We start from the raw sequence: 17792 nt of genomic DNA, 5'->3' as shown, positions 1-17792 counted from the left end.
CTCCTTACTGGTAAGCAGTTTCTCTTGCAGGGAACGGAGGTTAGCTTCAGCAAAGCTAAAGGAGCTAGCATGAATGGCTGCTATCCATGTGGAATAAAGAGGGGTTGTAATCTTGTGTCAAAAGTGTCTAGTTCAAGGATTTATAAATACAGTGGCTGTTGTAGATTCTGAAGGGTCTTGAGACTCTTTGGTCTGCAACTGCATGTAAATACTTTTGCCGTAGTAGCTGGATAGCAGATACTTGTTAGACACTACAGTGGTATCATGGATACAAGATTCTTGATGGAGGGGTTTCTTTGATGTTGGGATGTGCGAAGGGTTTTGATTCTGCGGCCACGCACATTCCCTTCCGCAGCCCCTTTTCCTGCCATTTGTTTCCGATTTAGCACAATATGCGCTTTCCTGTGTCCCCTGGAGCAGCTTTGTGGGAAAGGTATGCTGTAATTGGTTTATAACCATTCATAATGACCTGGCAACTCGGTATGAATAGCAACGGGGAGCAACTTAACTTGTGATTTATTTAAGTAAGCTACATGGATGAAAGGTACTCCCAAGTGTACAAGTTGAGCTAGTTGCCTAATTGGACGTAAATTTTCACATCTAGCTTGGAAAGAGAGGGTTTTGTTTCGAAAGGCTGAATTTGGATTTATGAGCAAGCTTCTGGACTGCTAAACCAGTTTGTGAGCAAAGTTTAATACTGTCTTTTTTGGGGATGTCTTAGTTTTTTGAATTCAGTAAGTGCTCGTATACCCTTATCGCTTGTAAAGCTAATGGAATGTTAACTGCAAATTTTTATTTACGGTTAGAATATCTGACTTTGCTTTTGGTGCAGTAACGCACACTTTGATTTATTTATTTATTTATTTATTTTTTAAAACCCAGGATTGGTACTGCTGCTTTGGTTGTAGTCTTTTACCAGTTTGTCGTCGTTGCATTCCTGCTTCTTTTGCCAAGGATCCGGATGCTTTTTCTCACACGACACCCATGATGCGAGCAACCCACCAGCTGCAGGGCATGATGATTCGGCAGGCGGTACGGCAGCCTTGGTAGTTGTAAGGCCATGGGTAGTAGCCCATGAGAGGCTCGCAAATTCGCTGGCACTGCGTGTAACTTCGTCTGCATTCGATGCAGCACACGCCCAGGTGATCCAGCATGGGGTCAAAAGCCATCCCTTCACCTTCCAGTTGCTGAAATGGAAAATACTCAACGTCATCCCGCTGCTCTCATTCTCACAGAATGTAGAACCCTACAAAGGATAAAAACTGAAATCTTGGTCCTGTCAAAGTTAACAGAACTCCTACTAACTGACCCGTGCATCTTGCTTTATTTTTTTTTTCTCTTTTGTCTTGCTCTGTTTGGTGGAAGTGTGGAATTGGTGCAGTCACCCATGTAAAATGGAAAGAAACAACAGGGAGCTCTTACTTCATTATTTTTCTTCTACAGTCCTTGCAAAAGATCCAGAAGCAGTAAACTCCCAATAAATACTAGCGATGGAAAAGATTTCAAGACGGTTGTCTGGGTCTTTTATGTAGATGACAATGTCTGAAGTGTGTGCTGTGTTTTTAATGTTTTGTTTTAATTTTTGTATTTTAATGCTTTATACAGCATTCCCAGGAATAATTCAGGAAGCTAGTACGCTGAAGTTTTCTGAATATTTCTCCCTTGTCTTCAGTCTGCTTTTTTTTTTTTCCTCTTGGCTACACTTAGGTGCATTGTGGACAGTGAGAGTTCTGCCTGTTCTGTATCTGACAGTAAGGAGTTATGTGGAGCAAGACATGCATAAAATATGTAAAAAAAAATATGTAAAGGCAGGCTTTTGCTACTGCCCTTCAAAATTCCTTTCTTCCTTTCTGGGAGAAAAAGTAACCTGGATATTCTGCTTTTTGAAACTCATTTGTTCTTTTCCCATTGGTGTTATTTCAAGAAAAGCAGCAGCAAAGAACAAATTGAAGAGTAACGCTTAGCTTTTTACCTGACCATTTTTCATTCAGAAAACTTAGCAGCACACTGAAAAGGTGAGGCACAGAAAGGGGGTGCCATCTTTTGTCTGGGCTTGTACGGGACACTAGTGACAGCTCGGTGTCGTTCGGGCCCCTAGCTGTGAGAGCAGGGAGGGTGTCATTTCCTTGGGCAGGATCCATCATTCTTGAATTCAGGTATCAGCAGTGTGACCTTCTACACCTGTGCTCATTGTCCAGACTCTACTCATAGCAGGTGAAGAGAAATGGTTCTAGGGAGGATTCGTTTCATCCTACGGGAAAGACCTACAGTGTAATTAGTGATCCTTTTGAATTGAACGAGTCTGCCTCTAAAGAAAGCTTGGATATAGGCATCTATGGAAGAACTGCTAGTGAAGGTGAATCCTGCCCGGCAGGCTGAGGGAAGTCTGGTGACCGTGTCTGATGAGACGTTCTCCGTTCGGCCCGGGGTCCCTCTGGCTGGAAGAAGGGACCCGCGGCAGTTGTTCTGCCGCTGCCCTCCAGAGACAGGGCAGCTTGAACCCCATGGGACATGGTCCCGTTAGTAGCTGTGAGAAGTTAACATTCCAGAGCCGCTGCTGTTTTACTGACCTCGTGAGAGAGTCGATTTAGATCCACTTTATTTGGAGTGATTAATTTAAGTTTAATTAAGGGATGTCAACTCGGCAGAACGCTGTCACAGTATAATGATCTCCTGCTGTTGCATAAATGTCAAGTCAGAGCTGGGACTTACTTCCAAAGCAGGAGGCATTTATCTTGTGACAGTGTTGTATTAAAATGACTTGCTCCTGCTGCACCAAATGGTGGGTGTAAATTGTCTGGCGCTGGTGCAGTAGACTGGAAGGTGCCTACCGTACAGTCAGGTCTCCTGTGGTGCGACAAAGGTGTTGGGGCTCAGCGTGGCGGCTCCTGTGCTCTTTCTGCGGGCTGCTTCGTCTCAAAGTGCGAGAATAAACTTTGTGATTCTCATCCTCCACCCACTGTTGGTGCCTCTGAACGGGTTCTCTTCTGTGAATTGCTTGCTAGACTTAGGACTGTTTACTCTCATAGAGAAGGGGCTGAGAAAACACATTTATTTGGCCTAACCCTAATCTCTTTGCAACCAGGCACTAGTACTGCTTTCCTCTGTAGTAGTCACTTCTGTTACTAATTTCTGTTTGAGGGCAAACTATGTTTCTACCTACTGGACTCTTTCTTTACACTGTCAGTACATGATGGGGATCAGCTGTCTGATCAAGAGCAGCTTTGGTTTGTTTTCGGATGGTTGCTGTCCTGGTTGGAACCTTGCTAGTGCTGCTTCCATGTGGATTGGAACCCTGAAAAGCCACTTGGCACCAATTGCCGTAATCTTGGCACTTCAAGCATTTGTCCTTGTTTCAGACTGAAGTCTAATGAAAACTATGTTGAGGGAGAGAGAAGAGGACTGGGGGAAGACTTTTTTTTAACTTCTTGGAAGGTGTTTTACAAGTCTCTACTTTCGGAGAAAAGCTGAACAGCCAAAGACTGTGCAGATTAGACAGACAAACAAAACCCACCATCACCAGTATTTACCTGTCTACAACAGTCTTGGGCTCTGAAAGAAGATTACAGTGCAAATACTTACATTATATGGGTTGTCCGGATTAAGTGTTTCATCGGTTTCTTGTCCCATTGGCCTGGTCTCGTTAGATTGGTGATGGAGCTCTCGAGTCAGCTGCGTGGTGGGCGATCTGGTGTTTACTTCTTCAGTAGCAGCTCCCAAGTCTTCTGTATCAAAGTTTGATTCTGATTGGCGTTTGTTTCTCTTCATTTCTCTCCTTGGGCTATCTGAAGAAATAATCACAGGAGGATAATCTTCAGCATGTCCTTGTATTTATCCACACAGTAAGGTTTTTGTGATTTTTTTTTTTTTTTTTTTAAATATTTTTAAAAAAGGGGGAGGGGGGCAGAGGGAGAGACAAAACTGTGGTGGCAAACTTGATGAGCATCTCCATGGGAGCTGCTTGCCTCCCTGTGTTGTATCTGCAGACAGTGTGAGTCCAAAGGGGTGTGAGATGGCCTTCCCCCCCCTGCCGCTTTTTCCTCCCCTGTAGACAAAACGGGTGTGAGGAGATTTGGTTGGGTTTGGGGTTTTTTTTTGAGCCACCCTGTGGTCACTGATGTTAACTCGGCAGCAGCTGCCAGCACTAGCAAGACGGGTCACGTGCATCTCATTTTTTTTAAAGTGCTTTTGTGACAGACTGGTGCCCTGCTCCCAAGGGCAGCTGGTGAAACTAGTGGAAACAGCTTCTGGACAGCTTTGATACTGCTCTTTGTTGCCCAGTGGGATATGCAGGGTCATGAGAAAAGTGGAAAATATTGGCAGTTTGGATCCACAGGTGCTCTAAAATGTGGTGGGATTTTTTCTTTTCTTTTTTTTCCTCTCCCCACCCCCACCCCCCCCCACCCCCCCCCCTTTGAGCGTTCCAGTATTAACTGGGCCAAGGAGGAGTTAAATCTTTTCAAGCCTTCTCTTCTCCTCCCAGGCCTGGAAGTTACCTGAAGAAGTTGCTGCCTCCCTGGTGACCCCTGAACACCTTTTGCTAAGCTTGGCTGTGGGTGATGGGAGAACTTCAGTCCTGGGACTGCCACCAGGACCTCATAAACTTCATTTGCCGGTTGCCTACCTAAAGCATCTTGTCCCTCTACTCCAGTGAAATCCTCTGGAGAAGCTGGGTAGAGAACGGGACAGGCTATGGTCCCAGATCAGGAGCTTGATATTCCCCAATTCTTGTCGAGGTATAGTGTTCCTGATACCTGTAGGTACCTGATATCCTGGTGTCAGCTGCCTAAACGTTTTGGGGGCTAGTTTAAGCCTTGTTTAAGCTAGTGCAAGTCTTGTCCTTCTGTAGGAGGAGGTTGACCTCTCTGGGACGGTTTCATCTCATGGTAAGCCACCCACATGGGCTATATAAATTGTCTCAGGAAATACAAATATAGAAAACATCTAGGAAGCATGGATAAACTCCAAACCTGCAGTCTTGGCACCAGCCCGCAAGGGCTTGGGAAGACAGGCTGGGCAAAGGAGGAAAGGATCCTGGTGTTCCAGATGTGCAAGTCTCGGTGGCAAACCTGATTTGGGGGAGGTATTTAGATGAAGGGAGGGATAACATACTTTTCAAATAAAAGAAGCGTTACCTTTGGGATACGTTGGTCGCAGCCAGAAAATTGGAAGATCCCCGCAAAGCTCTAAAATTTTGGGGCTTAGGAAACTGTTATGCTTGATAGGCTCGTCTGCAGCCACCCAGATAAGGGAGTTTTCATCAAATCTCACAGGCATGATTTCATCTTCCTGCAAATAGAAGAGCATAAATCCTTTGCTAGCTCAGTGAACAGTCAGGTGCCTGCTTGCTGCTAATTCTTGAGCATCAAACTGAATAATCACCTGCTGCAGCTAATACTGAGCATCCTTGTATTTCATGAATGTGAACGGGTTGTACCGAGCCAAAGCCCGAGTAACGGTTGACACCACTGCAATGAACGGCAAAACTACTGTCAGCTTTGCTAGGGCTAAAATTTCACCCGTCTCTCTCTTGGAAGGCTTTTGCCCCCTGTGCAAGGACTAGGCGTTGGAGATCTTTCAGCCCAAAGCACCAGATTTTTCAGGTGGTAGAAACTGTGAAGATTTACCACCTTCAGCAGAGCAGCAATGAAATACACCAGCTAAAATCAAGACCCGAATCTTTTATCATGCCCCGTTCTCATTTGATGTACTCTCAAGAGTTAACTGTATTTACAATAGGGGGGAAATAAAAAAATAAAAAAAAATCTCATTCAAAAGCTTTGGAGAGGATTATAGCTTGAGAACTGCTCCAGCTTCCAGTTTTAAGGCAACGTGATCGGTCTGATTAAAGGTCTCGTTTGGTGAAAGCAATTCAATTGACCAAAAGCTTGAAGTGCGAGTTAAAGGAGCCTGCCTTTTTGAAGTGTACCCTGCAGGTTTTTGGTTCATATCTTCAAAGTAATGTAGGAAAATGCCAGTGATTGATTCTTTAAAGTTGTTAGTTCAAAGTATTACTTTACATAAAATGTGTAAGTATTTTATAGCAACAGTGAAATATTAAAAGAAAACCAACTTGTGAATCATGAAAACCAGTATGATTTCAAAGTTAAAATTCTAAATTGCTTCCATAAAAGTCATCAGAACTTGTTATATAACTGACTAGATCAATTTATTCCGTCGCGTTGCTGTTCCTTTAATGTGTTTATTGATTTCTTTTGTAGGTCTCAAGTCATTTAAGTTCTCAATCCAATCTGTCTAGTGAGAAGTGCTCTTTATTTATATTCTCCCACTTAAGCTTTTATCAGCATCAGAAATATCTGAATCTAATTTTCAGAAATAAAAATATCCTTTGTTTCTGTTTGAGATGATCCTGACTTGTGAGCAGGCGGAGTTTGGGTATCTATAAAAGCTTATTTGGATCAACCATTTTTTTTATAGGCAGCGTTGGTTATGATGCATGTTGTAAGAATACGTACTTTCTCCTAAATACAGAGAGGGGACTTGCTCTAGAAAAATAAATACTACTTGGCCGTTCCTGTTGTGCATCTAAACTGGAAAGTTGAGCAACAGGGAAAGGTTAATATCCCAATGGTAGCACTGAGTCGGCGGCTTGGTTTGGCCTCCATGCGTACGATTTATTGCAGCGGTTGTGTAGGTGATGCATCTTTGGAGAAGATGCAGAGAAAACAGGACAAGGAAATAAGTACACTGTAGCCAGGTGGAAGATTAGAAATAACTTTTTGACTATTTTAGGACAATGTCTTCAGGACTGTGACTTTATTCTTACGAAAAGATGAAAAATTGAAACCTTGACTGTAGGCAATAGTGCTAATGAAGTCAAGAAGCCCAGCCTGCCTTTAAAATAAGGCAAGGCGGGAAAGAGCTAGGTCCTTGCCTGGGATTTGGGCAAGATCTCTTCCCCATCATGGGGAAAACCTCACCAACTTCAGGGGCCTTTTAGCATTGCTGGTGCCTTGCTGACTGGATTTAGGCACGCCTTTTTTCTATTCATTTTAAAGTAGATGTTTGGTAATCACGGCAGCATTGCAGGCAGGTGCAGCCTTAACAGTGCCGCTCTGCCAATTAATTGTATCTGCTCTTATTTTCTCTGGATCAGAGCAAACCCAGGGAAAGGGGTTGTGGAACTCCTGTGATCTCCTGCCGGTGGCTGAGCCCCTGCCAGTGCCCAGGCTCAGCTGTACTGAAGGCACCGGAGCCACTCCTGTCTGAGCGATGGGTTTGGGGGTCTGAGCTCTGGGAAACTCAGGCATTGCGCACCTAAAGCCATGGGCATTTTTACAAATGTGAGGTAAGGAGAGGTTTTGACAGTATCTGGGTGAGAACTGCAGCTTTTGTGGTGGTTGCGATGCAGATTCCATGAAACTTAGTTAACATGATGTCCTAGAATGAAGCCTGATGCCATTTAAGAAGGCAAATTCTTGAATTTTTTAGCTCTTATTTCTTATGAGTTAGCTAAATTTTTGCAATAATGTTTTCCACAGGTCCCCCTTATTGACTATCTCAGAGGACTTGAGCAATGGAGTCCCTGCTTCTGCTCAAGAGTGTTGATAGAAATCTCCTGGGATCTACCACTATCCCTCTTTGCATTGACTAAAGCAGTTGCTTCCTCCACGCTCTCCCTTCCAGCCTTGTGTGCAGCCTGATCTCAGGCAGATACGCTTGTCATTGAGGTCTCCTGTGGATCTGCTAGACGCTGGTCCATGGCTTCCCCCACTCCCCAGCCTGCAGACTCCCACCATGCCCCTGGATGCAGCATAATAAGTGCATCTCTGTCACCAGTCTTGCTTTTCTTCCCTTTCAGGGACCCCTTGCAATCAGTCAATGAACCCTCAACTCTCCACTGATGACTGCTCATTGCAGGGGGTTGGACTAGATGGCTTTGCAGGTTCCTTCTAACCCAAGCCATTCTATGGTTCTATGACTTTGAAAAGCTGAGGGACTTGGGTCTTTTTAGTCTGGAAAAAAGAAGACTCGGGGGGATCTTATCAACGCTTATAAATACTTAAAGGGTGGGTGTCAGGAGGATGGGGCCAGGCTCTTTTCAGTGGTGCCCAGTGACAGGACAAGAGGTAATGGGCACAAACGTAAGCATTGGAAGTTCCACCTAAACATGAGGAGGAGCTTCTTGACTTTGAGGGTGGCAGAGCACTGGAACAGGCTGCCCAGAGAGGTGGTGGAGTCTCCATCTCTGGAGACATTCAAAACCCACCTGGACACGTTCCTGTGCAACCTGCTCTGGGTGACCCTGCTCTGGCAGGGGGGTTGGACTAGATGATCTCCAGAAGTCCCTTCCAACCCCTGCCATTCTGTGATTCTGTGACTTCTTCAGTGGTTTTCATATGTCATTTTTGTTTGTATTCAAATACCCCTTTAAGTCCCTCTCCATACAAAGATTTGTTTTTAAAAAATAAGTTAAATTACCCCTTACCAGCTCGGATGAGAGGCTCGCTTTAGTCATAGCATCAACTTCGGGGACGTGAGCTTTCGGCTGAGCTTTGATGTAACACTTTTCTCCTTCAGCAAAACGGATTCCAGTTATGCCCTGGAAAAGCAGAAGGCAGGGGGTTGTGCGCAGCCCTCCAGCTCCCCACCGCCCCCAAGAAAGTGCTCGAGCTCAGCTGAAATTCCCACTGAATTTTTAGTCTGAAGGTTAAATCTTACTTAAAACCAGCTGCAATAAAATGCTCTTCCCTCTTCATTTTAGCTTTACAGTTTTGGTCAAATGGGTCTAGAAGTTTTCACTCCATCATTTCTGAAGGATGGGGGTGTTTTATATAAGTGCCTCCATGCCAGCTGTAGGCTACTCAAAGTAGCTCTGTTAAGGAATTAGTTGACACGATTTGAACCGTAACTTAGCACCCAACGTAGGCAGCTTCGAAATTGTGTTAGCTGGCGGTGCGGTACCCTTGTGACACAGACTGAACAAAAATATGGGGGCAGCTCGGTCCAATTTATACACATAAGTGGCTGTGACAGCGAGGGGAAGCTCGTGACGGGGAATTTGGTGCAGAAATCTGTGTGTGGGACTTCCTTCATCTGGCCTAGGAGGGTGAAAGGCAGTTGTCTAAACCATGGATGTCTAGTTTAAAGCAAGAGAAGGGTATCTCAGCAGCTACAGAGGGCTGCAGGTCTCCTGTAGGTCCGGGGTTGTATCTGCCAGCCTTATGCCAGCACTTGGGCAGGGGAACCTCGTCTGTAGTTTCCATGTTTCTGCTGTAGGTTTTGGGGTACCTGTAAAAGAGCTCTCCTTTATGTTATGAATTCAGATGCTTTTTTGGAGATGGCAAGGTTTGCATGTTTCTCATAGGGTTGCATAAGCTCCATTCGACCACCTAAATATAAATACCTAGTGCCATTTGAGATATGCTGGTTTTCTGCCCGGCCTCTAGCTGCCGGGCCAGGGAGGCATGGGTGTCATCACAGCCTCTCTCATCTGCCTTGTATGGACATCGTAGGTACTGTAGGCATCTAGTGGGGCTTCAGATGGACAGTACTGAGGCGCCTGAGTCTCCTCCCGTGCACCTGCAAGTCCTGTACAGTTGGACAGACGCCCATCGAAACAAAACGACTGATTGTGAAGCTGCGAGAGAGGGGATGGCTATGCAGGGATGAGCGCACAGGGGAATGAGACTTCGTGGTGCACCAAGTGTGCTAGGAGCATCCTAATATTGCCAAATCCAAGTCTTCGCCCAGCGTGCAATTGTTGGAGCGGTGCCAGTCAATCTGGAGCTGCTAATGTAAATGCTTGGCCGTTGGAAGCGCATCTCTTCCATTTCTTTCTCCTTGATGTGCATTTTTGGCGCAAAGCCCAACTGGCAGCATCCTTTTGCCCTGGCTGAGCCTGTCCCCAGCCAGCTGTAATTGCACAATCCCTGGGAGGTGCCTTTTCCTGGTCGGTGTTGGGAGCTGATTTCTGACCGGGTTGTGACAGGCGGTGGCTTACTAGAGGCACACGTGGAGGACATCAATTGTGCTTTTGTGCAGATGTGGAATGGTGAAGGCAAATGAGAAGACCTCGTTGTGGGTGCTGTTATTGAGCTGCTAATAATGTTGCTATGGTGATGTTAACGAGAGTTTCACGAAGGCTGAACTGCAGCTGTGAGGATAAGTCGGGGTCCTGGGTCTCCTGGAGTGGATTTGTTTGTACTCCCGAGAAGCCAAGGAGCTGAATTTCCTCACCATTCTGGATTCAGCAAGTGGGAACTGGCTGCTCCAGAAGCCCTGGGCAAGTCTTCCTGACAGCACCACCTCTATTTTAGGTGTTGCTTGGACTTACAGAGGACTTAACTCTGAAGCTAAGTAGAGCGTTTCACCCCTGAGAACATCAATCGCAGGATCGGGGCCCTATAAATAGGTTTCTGCAAGATCACCTAGATGTGCCTTTGGTAGATCAAAGGTGGTGCAGCTCGGTGAACTGCTCCGCTGAGGTTCGGCATCTGTTAGCCCAGGCTCTGTGCTGAGCTGCCGCAGCCAACCCCCTGGGCTACCCCAGTGTGTTTGCTGTCAGCCCAAGTGGCCCAGCACTGTGTGTTTGGTGCACGGATGCTTAAGCTGTGCTAAATGCCTCCATCCTCTCCCCTGGGGATGAACCCAGGCCAAGCTGTGGAGATGCTGCCCGAGTCCAGCACTGTATAGTCATCTCTCCTGGCATCTACTCGACTTACAGTGTTCACCCTGTGCTCCTAAAATGGTGATGTTTTGGGGAGGGGGAGGTGGTTTTTTTGGTTCAAATCATATGAAATCACGCAGGGGCTGTGTCACAGCCTCCGGGAACGTTTTTCTAGCAAGACCCCAAGGGCACATGTTGCAGCTGTGTTCAGTGGCTTGAAAAGGAAAAGTGTTATGCGGAGCCAAACCCGGTGCAGCCTAATCCATACTGCTTCCCGGAGTGGGACCTGGCACGACCTGTCCCCAAAAGGCACTTAGACTTTGTTTTGGAGGAAATGGCCTGCCTTGTAAAGGTAAGCTGGGAGAGTGTGAGTGGTTGTGGTTCCAGCCAGCTGGGGGCTGGAACCTGAGACCTGCTGGGGCAGTGAAGTCCGGGCAGGGCAGGGTATCCTTAGAGTCCAGCGCTGGAGCATGTTACATGAAGGGCAAGTGTGGTGGTACTTACAATCTGAAAATCATGAACTTCAACAGCCTCTTCACTCCCGCTTCCCGTTTTGAATGTCTCTAAGTTGTTTCCAGCGTCTATTTCCATCGATCCATCTTGTACTTTTCCGTTAATGCTCATCGTATAGTGAACATTGTACACCTGGAATCGATAAAAGAGCAGTAGCACGTGTCAGCAATTGCCTATTGCCTTCCTCCTACACCAGGCAATGGGTCAATCTGACTGTTACAATCCTATTCTGCTCCTAACTTCTATTTCCGTAGGCATTTGATAACCCTCCAGCAGCCACCGCCACCCCACTGCAACACTTGATCATTGGGGCAGGCCAGCAGTGGAGGAGGTTGCCCAGGGAGGTTGTGCAGTCTCCATCCTTGGAAGCCTTCACGGCCTGACGGGGTAAAGCCCTGAGCAACCGTCTCTGACCCCACAGCCGTCCCTGCTCTGAGCAGCAGGTAGGACTAGAGACCTCCTGAGGTCCTTCCTCCAGGGACCACTTGCAGTTTTACTTCAAAAACAATGTGGGGCGAATCCACATCCAGGCTCACTCTGACTTAAAAACCTTCTCCAAGGCCATATTTTAGGAGTCGCTTCTTATGCTGGCGTGATTCCCAAGGGGAGAGCAGGAGTGAGCATCCTGCACTGAAGGAGGCCAACCCCTATTTATCTCTTGCAATGTTCTGCTGAGGTGCAGGAAAACGGGTTCCTCTTGAATATGAACATGCTTCCTAGCTTGTAATGGACGTGAACTTTGTTTAAATTGGATGTGAAGTTGTATAGACTCCTATTTTCCTTGTCAGCGAATTTGCTCTTATCCTGTTTTCAATGAGGGAAGCTGCAGTGTGGTTTGTATTTGCTGGAGGACCACAATCTGGAGGGGTTTTGCGATTCTCTTGTGCAGCTCTGCTAAAAGTGCTGCCCAAGCAGTTTACTTTTGGTCTTAAAAAAAGCCTTGCAGCATTTTAATGAAAAATTTACACTGACAGCTAGAGACAAATTTCTTCTTCTCTCACCTTCGCTCAGGAAAATCTTAAGGTGCTAAAGATTTATGGTTCCTCAGCTATACAGATTCAGTCCCGTATTCTTGGCTGTCTAGGACTCTTGTTGAACATGGTCCATAAAACCGGACCAGTGTACAAGGTGTCCCCTGCCAGGGGCTGAGCTAGAGGTGAGACTTTGTTACCTTCATCCATTATAGGAGAATGTAAAGATTTAAAATAAAAATAGTAACAATAAAAATACCTTATTTTTTTTATGAATGACCCTAAATATAATTTCTACAGTTGCTTCCTAAACATTTGCACGGCAAGCGTAGCTTTTTGACTTTGAAGGCAGCTTGGAAAAATAACTCTAAGCTTTCCCCGTGTCTTCACCTGGAGATCAGCTTTGAAGCTTAATGACAGCTATGGATGTGACACATTTTGCAAAGCAGAATTTAGACAACGGGAGCCATAAAAAATGGGAAACTTTGTCCTGTACTCTGACACTCGCTCAGAGCTGAATATGCTGTACCTGCTCCCTGCCTCCCTCCCCATTCGGCTCCCCTTCCCTTTTCAAAAGCCAAGAGAAGCAGATGGCTCTTATGGCACGTCCCAGAGGTCAGCGACGTGTCCTGTCTTTTTGGTGTAAAAACTTGTACTTTCTGATTATGTGAATTATCCCCCTGTGCGTGGGTGTATCTCGCAGGGGGAACCTCTGCTCTGGCTGCTGGGATTCGCACAAGGCTCTCCTTGATGGGTTCTGGCGCGGGGCTGGAGGCGGTACAAAGCTTCTTCCAAAGTAAATTCAAAGATACTAATTGCACGTAGGGAGCAAGTTCCATTCACGTACGCACCATCATGTTTCAAATATGTTTTAAACCAAATCTTAGGTAAACAGAAAGGAAAGCTATTATTTAATCACATTCTAGTGCTCTTAAACTGATCAGCAGCTTCTCGGATTTGTTCTTTGCATACAGGGTTTTCCCTGTACCCCAGAAAAACGTAAATAAGAAAACTTATCATGACTTCAAAAATTGCTGCACAGCTGCTAACCATAAAAGTCTATGTGTATGCACAGTCATACGAACCACCAGGGTGAAATAATGGTGCCTATTAATGGGTTAAATATAGCATTACATATTTGAGGGTCCAGGTAGGATCTGGACCAAGAATGCAGATGATGTGAAAAAGGAATTTTCCCCTTTCAATGCTTTTTTTGTCCTGGGAGCTGGAGTTTGTCCAGGATGTGAATCCCCGGGGACTTGTTGGGGTTTGAGCTTGCTGAGGGTTTGCGAGCAGAAATCAATGTGGCATCTGTGCTCTCAAAGTTACGTTTCATGTTCGTTAATAAATGTGCTTCCACGAGGCTCCATCCAAACAGCCAGTAAAGATAATGATTATAGGGTTTTTTGGGGGGTGGATTTCTTGGGGGGGGGGGGGGGTTTAAGCATGGAGAAAATAAAGATCTGCTTAAAGACCTCTTTATCGACCTCTCAAGAAAAGTTTCCAGCCTGTTCCTCTTCCATGAAACCAGCTGAAAACCTCCCCGCACCCCGTCTCCATGCGAGGATGCGCTTCCAGGCTCTCTCGCCCTCACCTGCCGCTCGGTGGCTTTCCAGAAGTAGAAGGCGCCGATGGCCCCGGCCAGCAGCAGGAGGGCTCCGGCGATCAGCACGGCGGCCCCCGCCTTCAGCAGCCGCCCCGGCCCCGGGGGCGCCGCCGCCGCCGCGTACGCCTGGGGAGAGCGCGGTGATGGCTGCGGGGCAGGGACCCCCCCCGGCCCGGCAGGGACCCCCGCCCTGGGACCCCCCCTTCGGTCCCCGGCCGAGCGGAAGGCGGCGTCCCGTCCTGACCCCCCGGGTTCTCCGCATCCCGGTCCTGACCCCACCCGACCCGTTCGGTCCCGATGCGACCCGTCCTGATGCGACCCGACACGACCCGTTCGGTTCTGATCCGGCCCGACCCAACCCACCCTGATCCGACCCGTCCCGTCCCGTCCCGTCCCGTCCCGATGCGATCCGACCCGACCTCCTCGATCCCGGCCCGACCCATCCCATCCCGATCCGCTCGGTCCGGTCCCGACCCATCCCGTCCCTACCCATCCCGCCCCCGTCCTGACCCGTCACATCCTATCCCGACCCATCCCATCCCGATCCGACCTGCTCTGTCCCGTCCCGTCCCGTCTCGACCCGTCCTGACCCATCTCATCCTATCCCGACCTGCTGGGTCCCGTCCTGTCCCGTCCCGACACATCCCGGCCCGTCTTGACCCATCCCATCCCATCCCATCTCTTCCTGTCCTGAGCCATCTCATCCTATCCCAACCCTTCCGACCCCGACCCGCTCGGTCCCGTCCCGTCCCGTCCCGTCCCATTCCGACCCGACCCGGCCCGCTGGGTCCCGTCCCGCCCCGCCGGTGCCGCCGGGCAGCACTCACGGGGGGCAGACACTGCTCCACATCGTCGGGCCCCGCTCGGGCGATGGGCACCTTCTCGGAGCCCTCCGCCATGGCTGCCGCAGCAGGGACAGCTACCCCGGCCTCCGCCGCCGCCCCGATCCCGGCCCCGGCCCCGGCCCCAGCCCCGGCCCCGGCCCCGGCCCCGACGGGGGGACAGCACCGCCCCGGCCCGCCCCGGCCCCGGCCCCGGCTGGGAGGGGGGGTCAGCACCGCCCCCCTCCCCCCTCCCCGGGCACAATGAGCCTCTTGAGCCGCCCAGCAGCTCCCCGAGGTTTCGACCCCCCCGTCCCAGCCCGTCCCCAACCACCATCACCCCCGGGGCTTGTCTCCAGCTTTGGAGATGGGCGAGTCAGGGGGGTGTAGGGGATACCCCCCCACCCCACATGCCATTGAGGAGAGGAGAGGTGCCCCGGCAGGCAGGCGGCCGTCGTAAAAAGCAGCTTTTTAAAACAGAAAGAGGGCTTTAAGTGCTTTTTTACATTTGCCGCGGGAATTCGCAGGCGCTGGAGCTCTCAAGCTGCTGCTGGGTGCCTGGCGCAAGCGAAAAGCCCTGCCTCCGGCTGAGACCCACAGGATCAGCAGGGGCAAAGCGTGGGGGAGCGGGGGAATTTCATCTTTTCATTGAAAAAGGTCATGGATACCCTGCGACTTGACCTCTAAAGCAGACACTTCCCTGGGATTTCTTCCGTTTCCTGTCACTCGTGACGCTCAGTTGGGTGGGTTTTTTTGAGCATCTAAAGTATAGTAGGATCACAGGGAATTTGGGTTGCAAGGGTTGTTCATCCGCACCTATTCTAATACGGTACATGAGAAGCTTTTAAGAGCTACAACTGGCGGTGTGTGTCTGTCCGTGTGTCTGTCCGCATATCTGTTTCCATCATGCACCGCATGGACGTCCTGCCTGGACATGCACATGGATGTGTCGGTGTGTGCACTCTGCGACGTTGGAGAATAAACCAGTGCTGGAACCCTTTGGGGCTGACATTGTCAAACACGGAGCAGATCGTCCTTCATAAGGCTGGACGCAGAGAAAAAAAAGATCAACTGCAAAAAGAGCGTGGAGGAGAGATGTCTGGGTTGAGCCTTGCCCTGCTTGCTCAGCGGCCCAGCTCCAGTTACCCAGGCAGGACACGGCACTGGAGGCAGGGCGGGCATTGGTGAGGTCCCCTCTCAGTCTTCTGTTCTCCGGGCTAAACAGACCCAGGTCTCTCAGCCTTTCCTCAAAAGTGAGGTGCTCCAGTCCCTTGATCATCTTTGTAGCCCTCCACTGGACTCTCTCCAGCAGTTCCCTGTCCTTCTTGAACTGGGGGGCCCAGAGCTGGACACAGTACTCCAGATGTGGCCTCAGCAGGGCAGAGTAGAGGGGGAGGATGACCCCTCACCAGGGCAGAGTAGAGGGGGAGGATGATCTCCCTCAACCTTCTGGCCACGTTCTTTCTAATGCACCCCAGGAGACCACTGGCCTTCTTGGCCACAAAGGCACATTGCTGCCTCATGGTCAACTGGTTGTCCACCAGGACTCCCAGGTCCTTCTCTGCAGAGCTGCTTTCCAGCAGGCCAGCCCCTAACCTCTACTGGGGAGACCCTGCCACGTGGGGCCCCATCTCACGCTGGAGCAGTGCCTACACCAACCAGCTCTGCCATAGCAATTGTTTTTTTTCATGGTATACGTCTCCGTTTGTATTTCTCTTCCCCTCTCTTCTCCATTTCGCTTGTCTGGCAGGTCTTGCTCAGTTGTAGCACGCTACTGATGTGTGTCCCCCATCTTAGAACTTCTGGAATCTTGACAGCAGAGGCTGGGCAATGGCCCCATCCCACCGCGGCTCATCCCAGCTCTGCGTGTCCCCAAGAGGCAGGTTTGGCCCCTCCGGTTGATTTCCCACACTTGCCTCTCCTCTGCGCCCCACTCCATAACTGCAGAAGTCTTTGCTGTTTCTCGTGTCTAAATCACCTCGCTCATGGGAGCAGTAGCTTAAAAACCATCATCAAACGGAATCATGGAATCACGGAATCTTCAGAGTTGGAAGGGACCTCTAGAGATCATCTAGTCCAACTCCCCTGCTAGAGCAGCATTGCCTAGAGCATATCCCTCAGGGCTGCATCCAGGCGGGTCTTGAAAATCTCCAGAGAAGGGGACTCCACAACCTCCCTGGGCAGCCTGTTCCAGTGCTCTGTCACCCTCACCGTAAAGAAGTTTTTCCGTGTATTTGAACGGAACTTCCTATGTTCTAGCTTGTGCCCATTGCCCCTTGTCCTGTCACTGGGAACCACTGAAAAGAGCCTGGCTCCGTCCTCCTTAAACCCACCCTTTAGGTACTTGTAAACATTAATCAGGTCCCCCCTCAACCTTCTCTTCTCCAGGCTAAAGAGTCCCAGCTCTTTCAGCCTTTCCTCATAAGGGAGGTGCTCCAGTCCCATAATCATCTTGGTTGCCCTTCGCTGGACTCGCTCCAGCAGTTCCCTGTCCCTCTTGAACTGGGGAGCCCAAAACTGGACACAGTACTTCAGTTGTGGCCTCACCAGTGCAGAGTAGAGGGGGAGAATGACCTCCCTCGACCTACTGGCCACAGTCTTCCCTATGCAGCCCAGGATTCCATTGGCCTTCTTGGCGACAAGGGCACACTGCTGGCTCATGGATAATTTGCTGTCTACCAGGACCCCCAGGTCCTTCTCCTCAGAGCTGCTTCCCAGCATGTCCGCCCCTAACATATACTGGTGTTTGGCATTCTTCCTTCCCAGGTGCAGGACCCTACACTTGCTTTTGTTGAACCTCATTAGGTTCTTCTCTGCCCAGCTCTCCAGCCTGTCCAGGTCACGCTGGATGGCAATGCAAAAGTGGAGACAACTCAGTCCCCGCTGATCGCCTTGCATCCCTGTGTTTGGGGACCGAATCCCAGAGACACTCTCCTCGTTTTCCTTCCCTTCAACCCAAATTCAGCCTTCCTGTCGATTGCTGTCGTTAACGATCAGACCTTAAACAAAAATTTAGCGGGCATAGTTGCCGCTGAAAATAAATACAATCACAGCTCATTAAATCAAAAACGAAGCCTACTGTGCAACTTCCTAAACTAGGGCATATTCTAGCCCACTCTGGAATGACATACTGTTGTAGGTTGGGGCTAGTAATAAGATTATGATCCTCTTCATTAGCAAGTATTTTGTTACACCAAAAATCTCGTGAATGGATATGTCTATCTTGGCAAAATGTGAGAATCCCAGCCTTT

The 17792-nt window shown here is 49.0% G+C and overlaps 1 protein-coding gene across 1 annotated transcript; it reads right to left on the bottom strand.

Annotated features, from left to right (window-relative positions):
• CNMD (chondromodulin) lies at nt 1-14665 on the bottom strand. The gene is made up of 7 exons (XM_074564729.1): nt 14548-14665; nt 13709-13846; nt 11135-11275; nt 8450-8563; nt 5136-5289; nt 3583-3785; nt 1-1187 (listed from the first exon to the last, which is right to left on the bottom strand). Exons 1-7 carry the CDS (start codon nt 14617-14619, stop codon nt 972-974), a joined length of 1038 nt encoding a protein of 345 aa, XP_074420830.1. The 5' UTR covers nt 14620-14665; the 3' UTR covers nt 1-971.
• Nucleotides 14666-17792: the final 3127 nt, after the last annotated feature.

Source organism: Larus michahellis, chromosome 1, assembly GCF_964199755.1.
Source record: "Larus michahellis chromosome 1, bLarMic1.1, whole genome shotgun sequence".
Taxonomy (NCBI): Eukaryota; Metazoa; Chordata; class Aves; order Charadriiformes; family Laridae; genus Larus; species Larus michahellis.
This window is presented reverse-complemented; position numbering and strand designations above follow the sequence as displayed.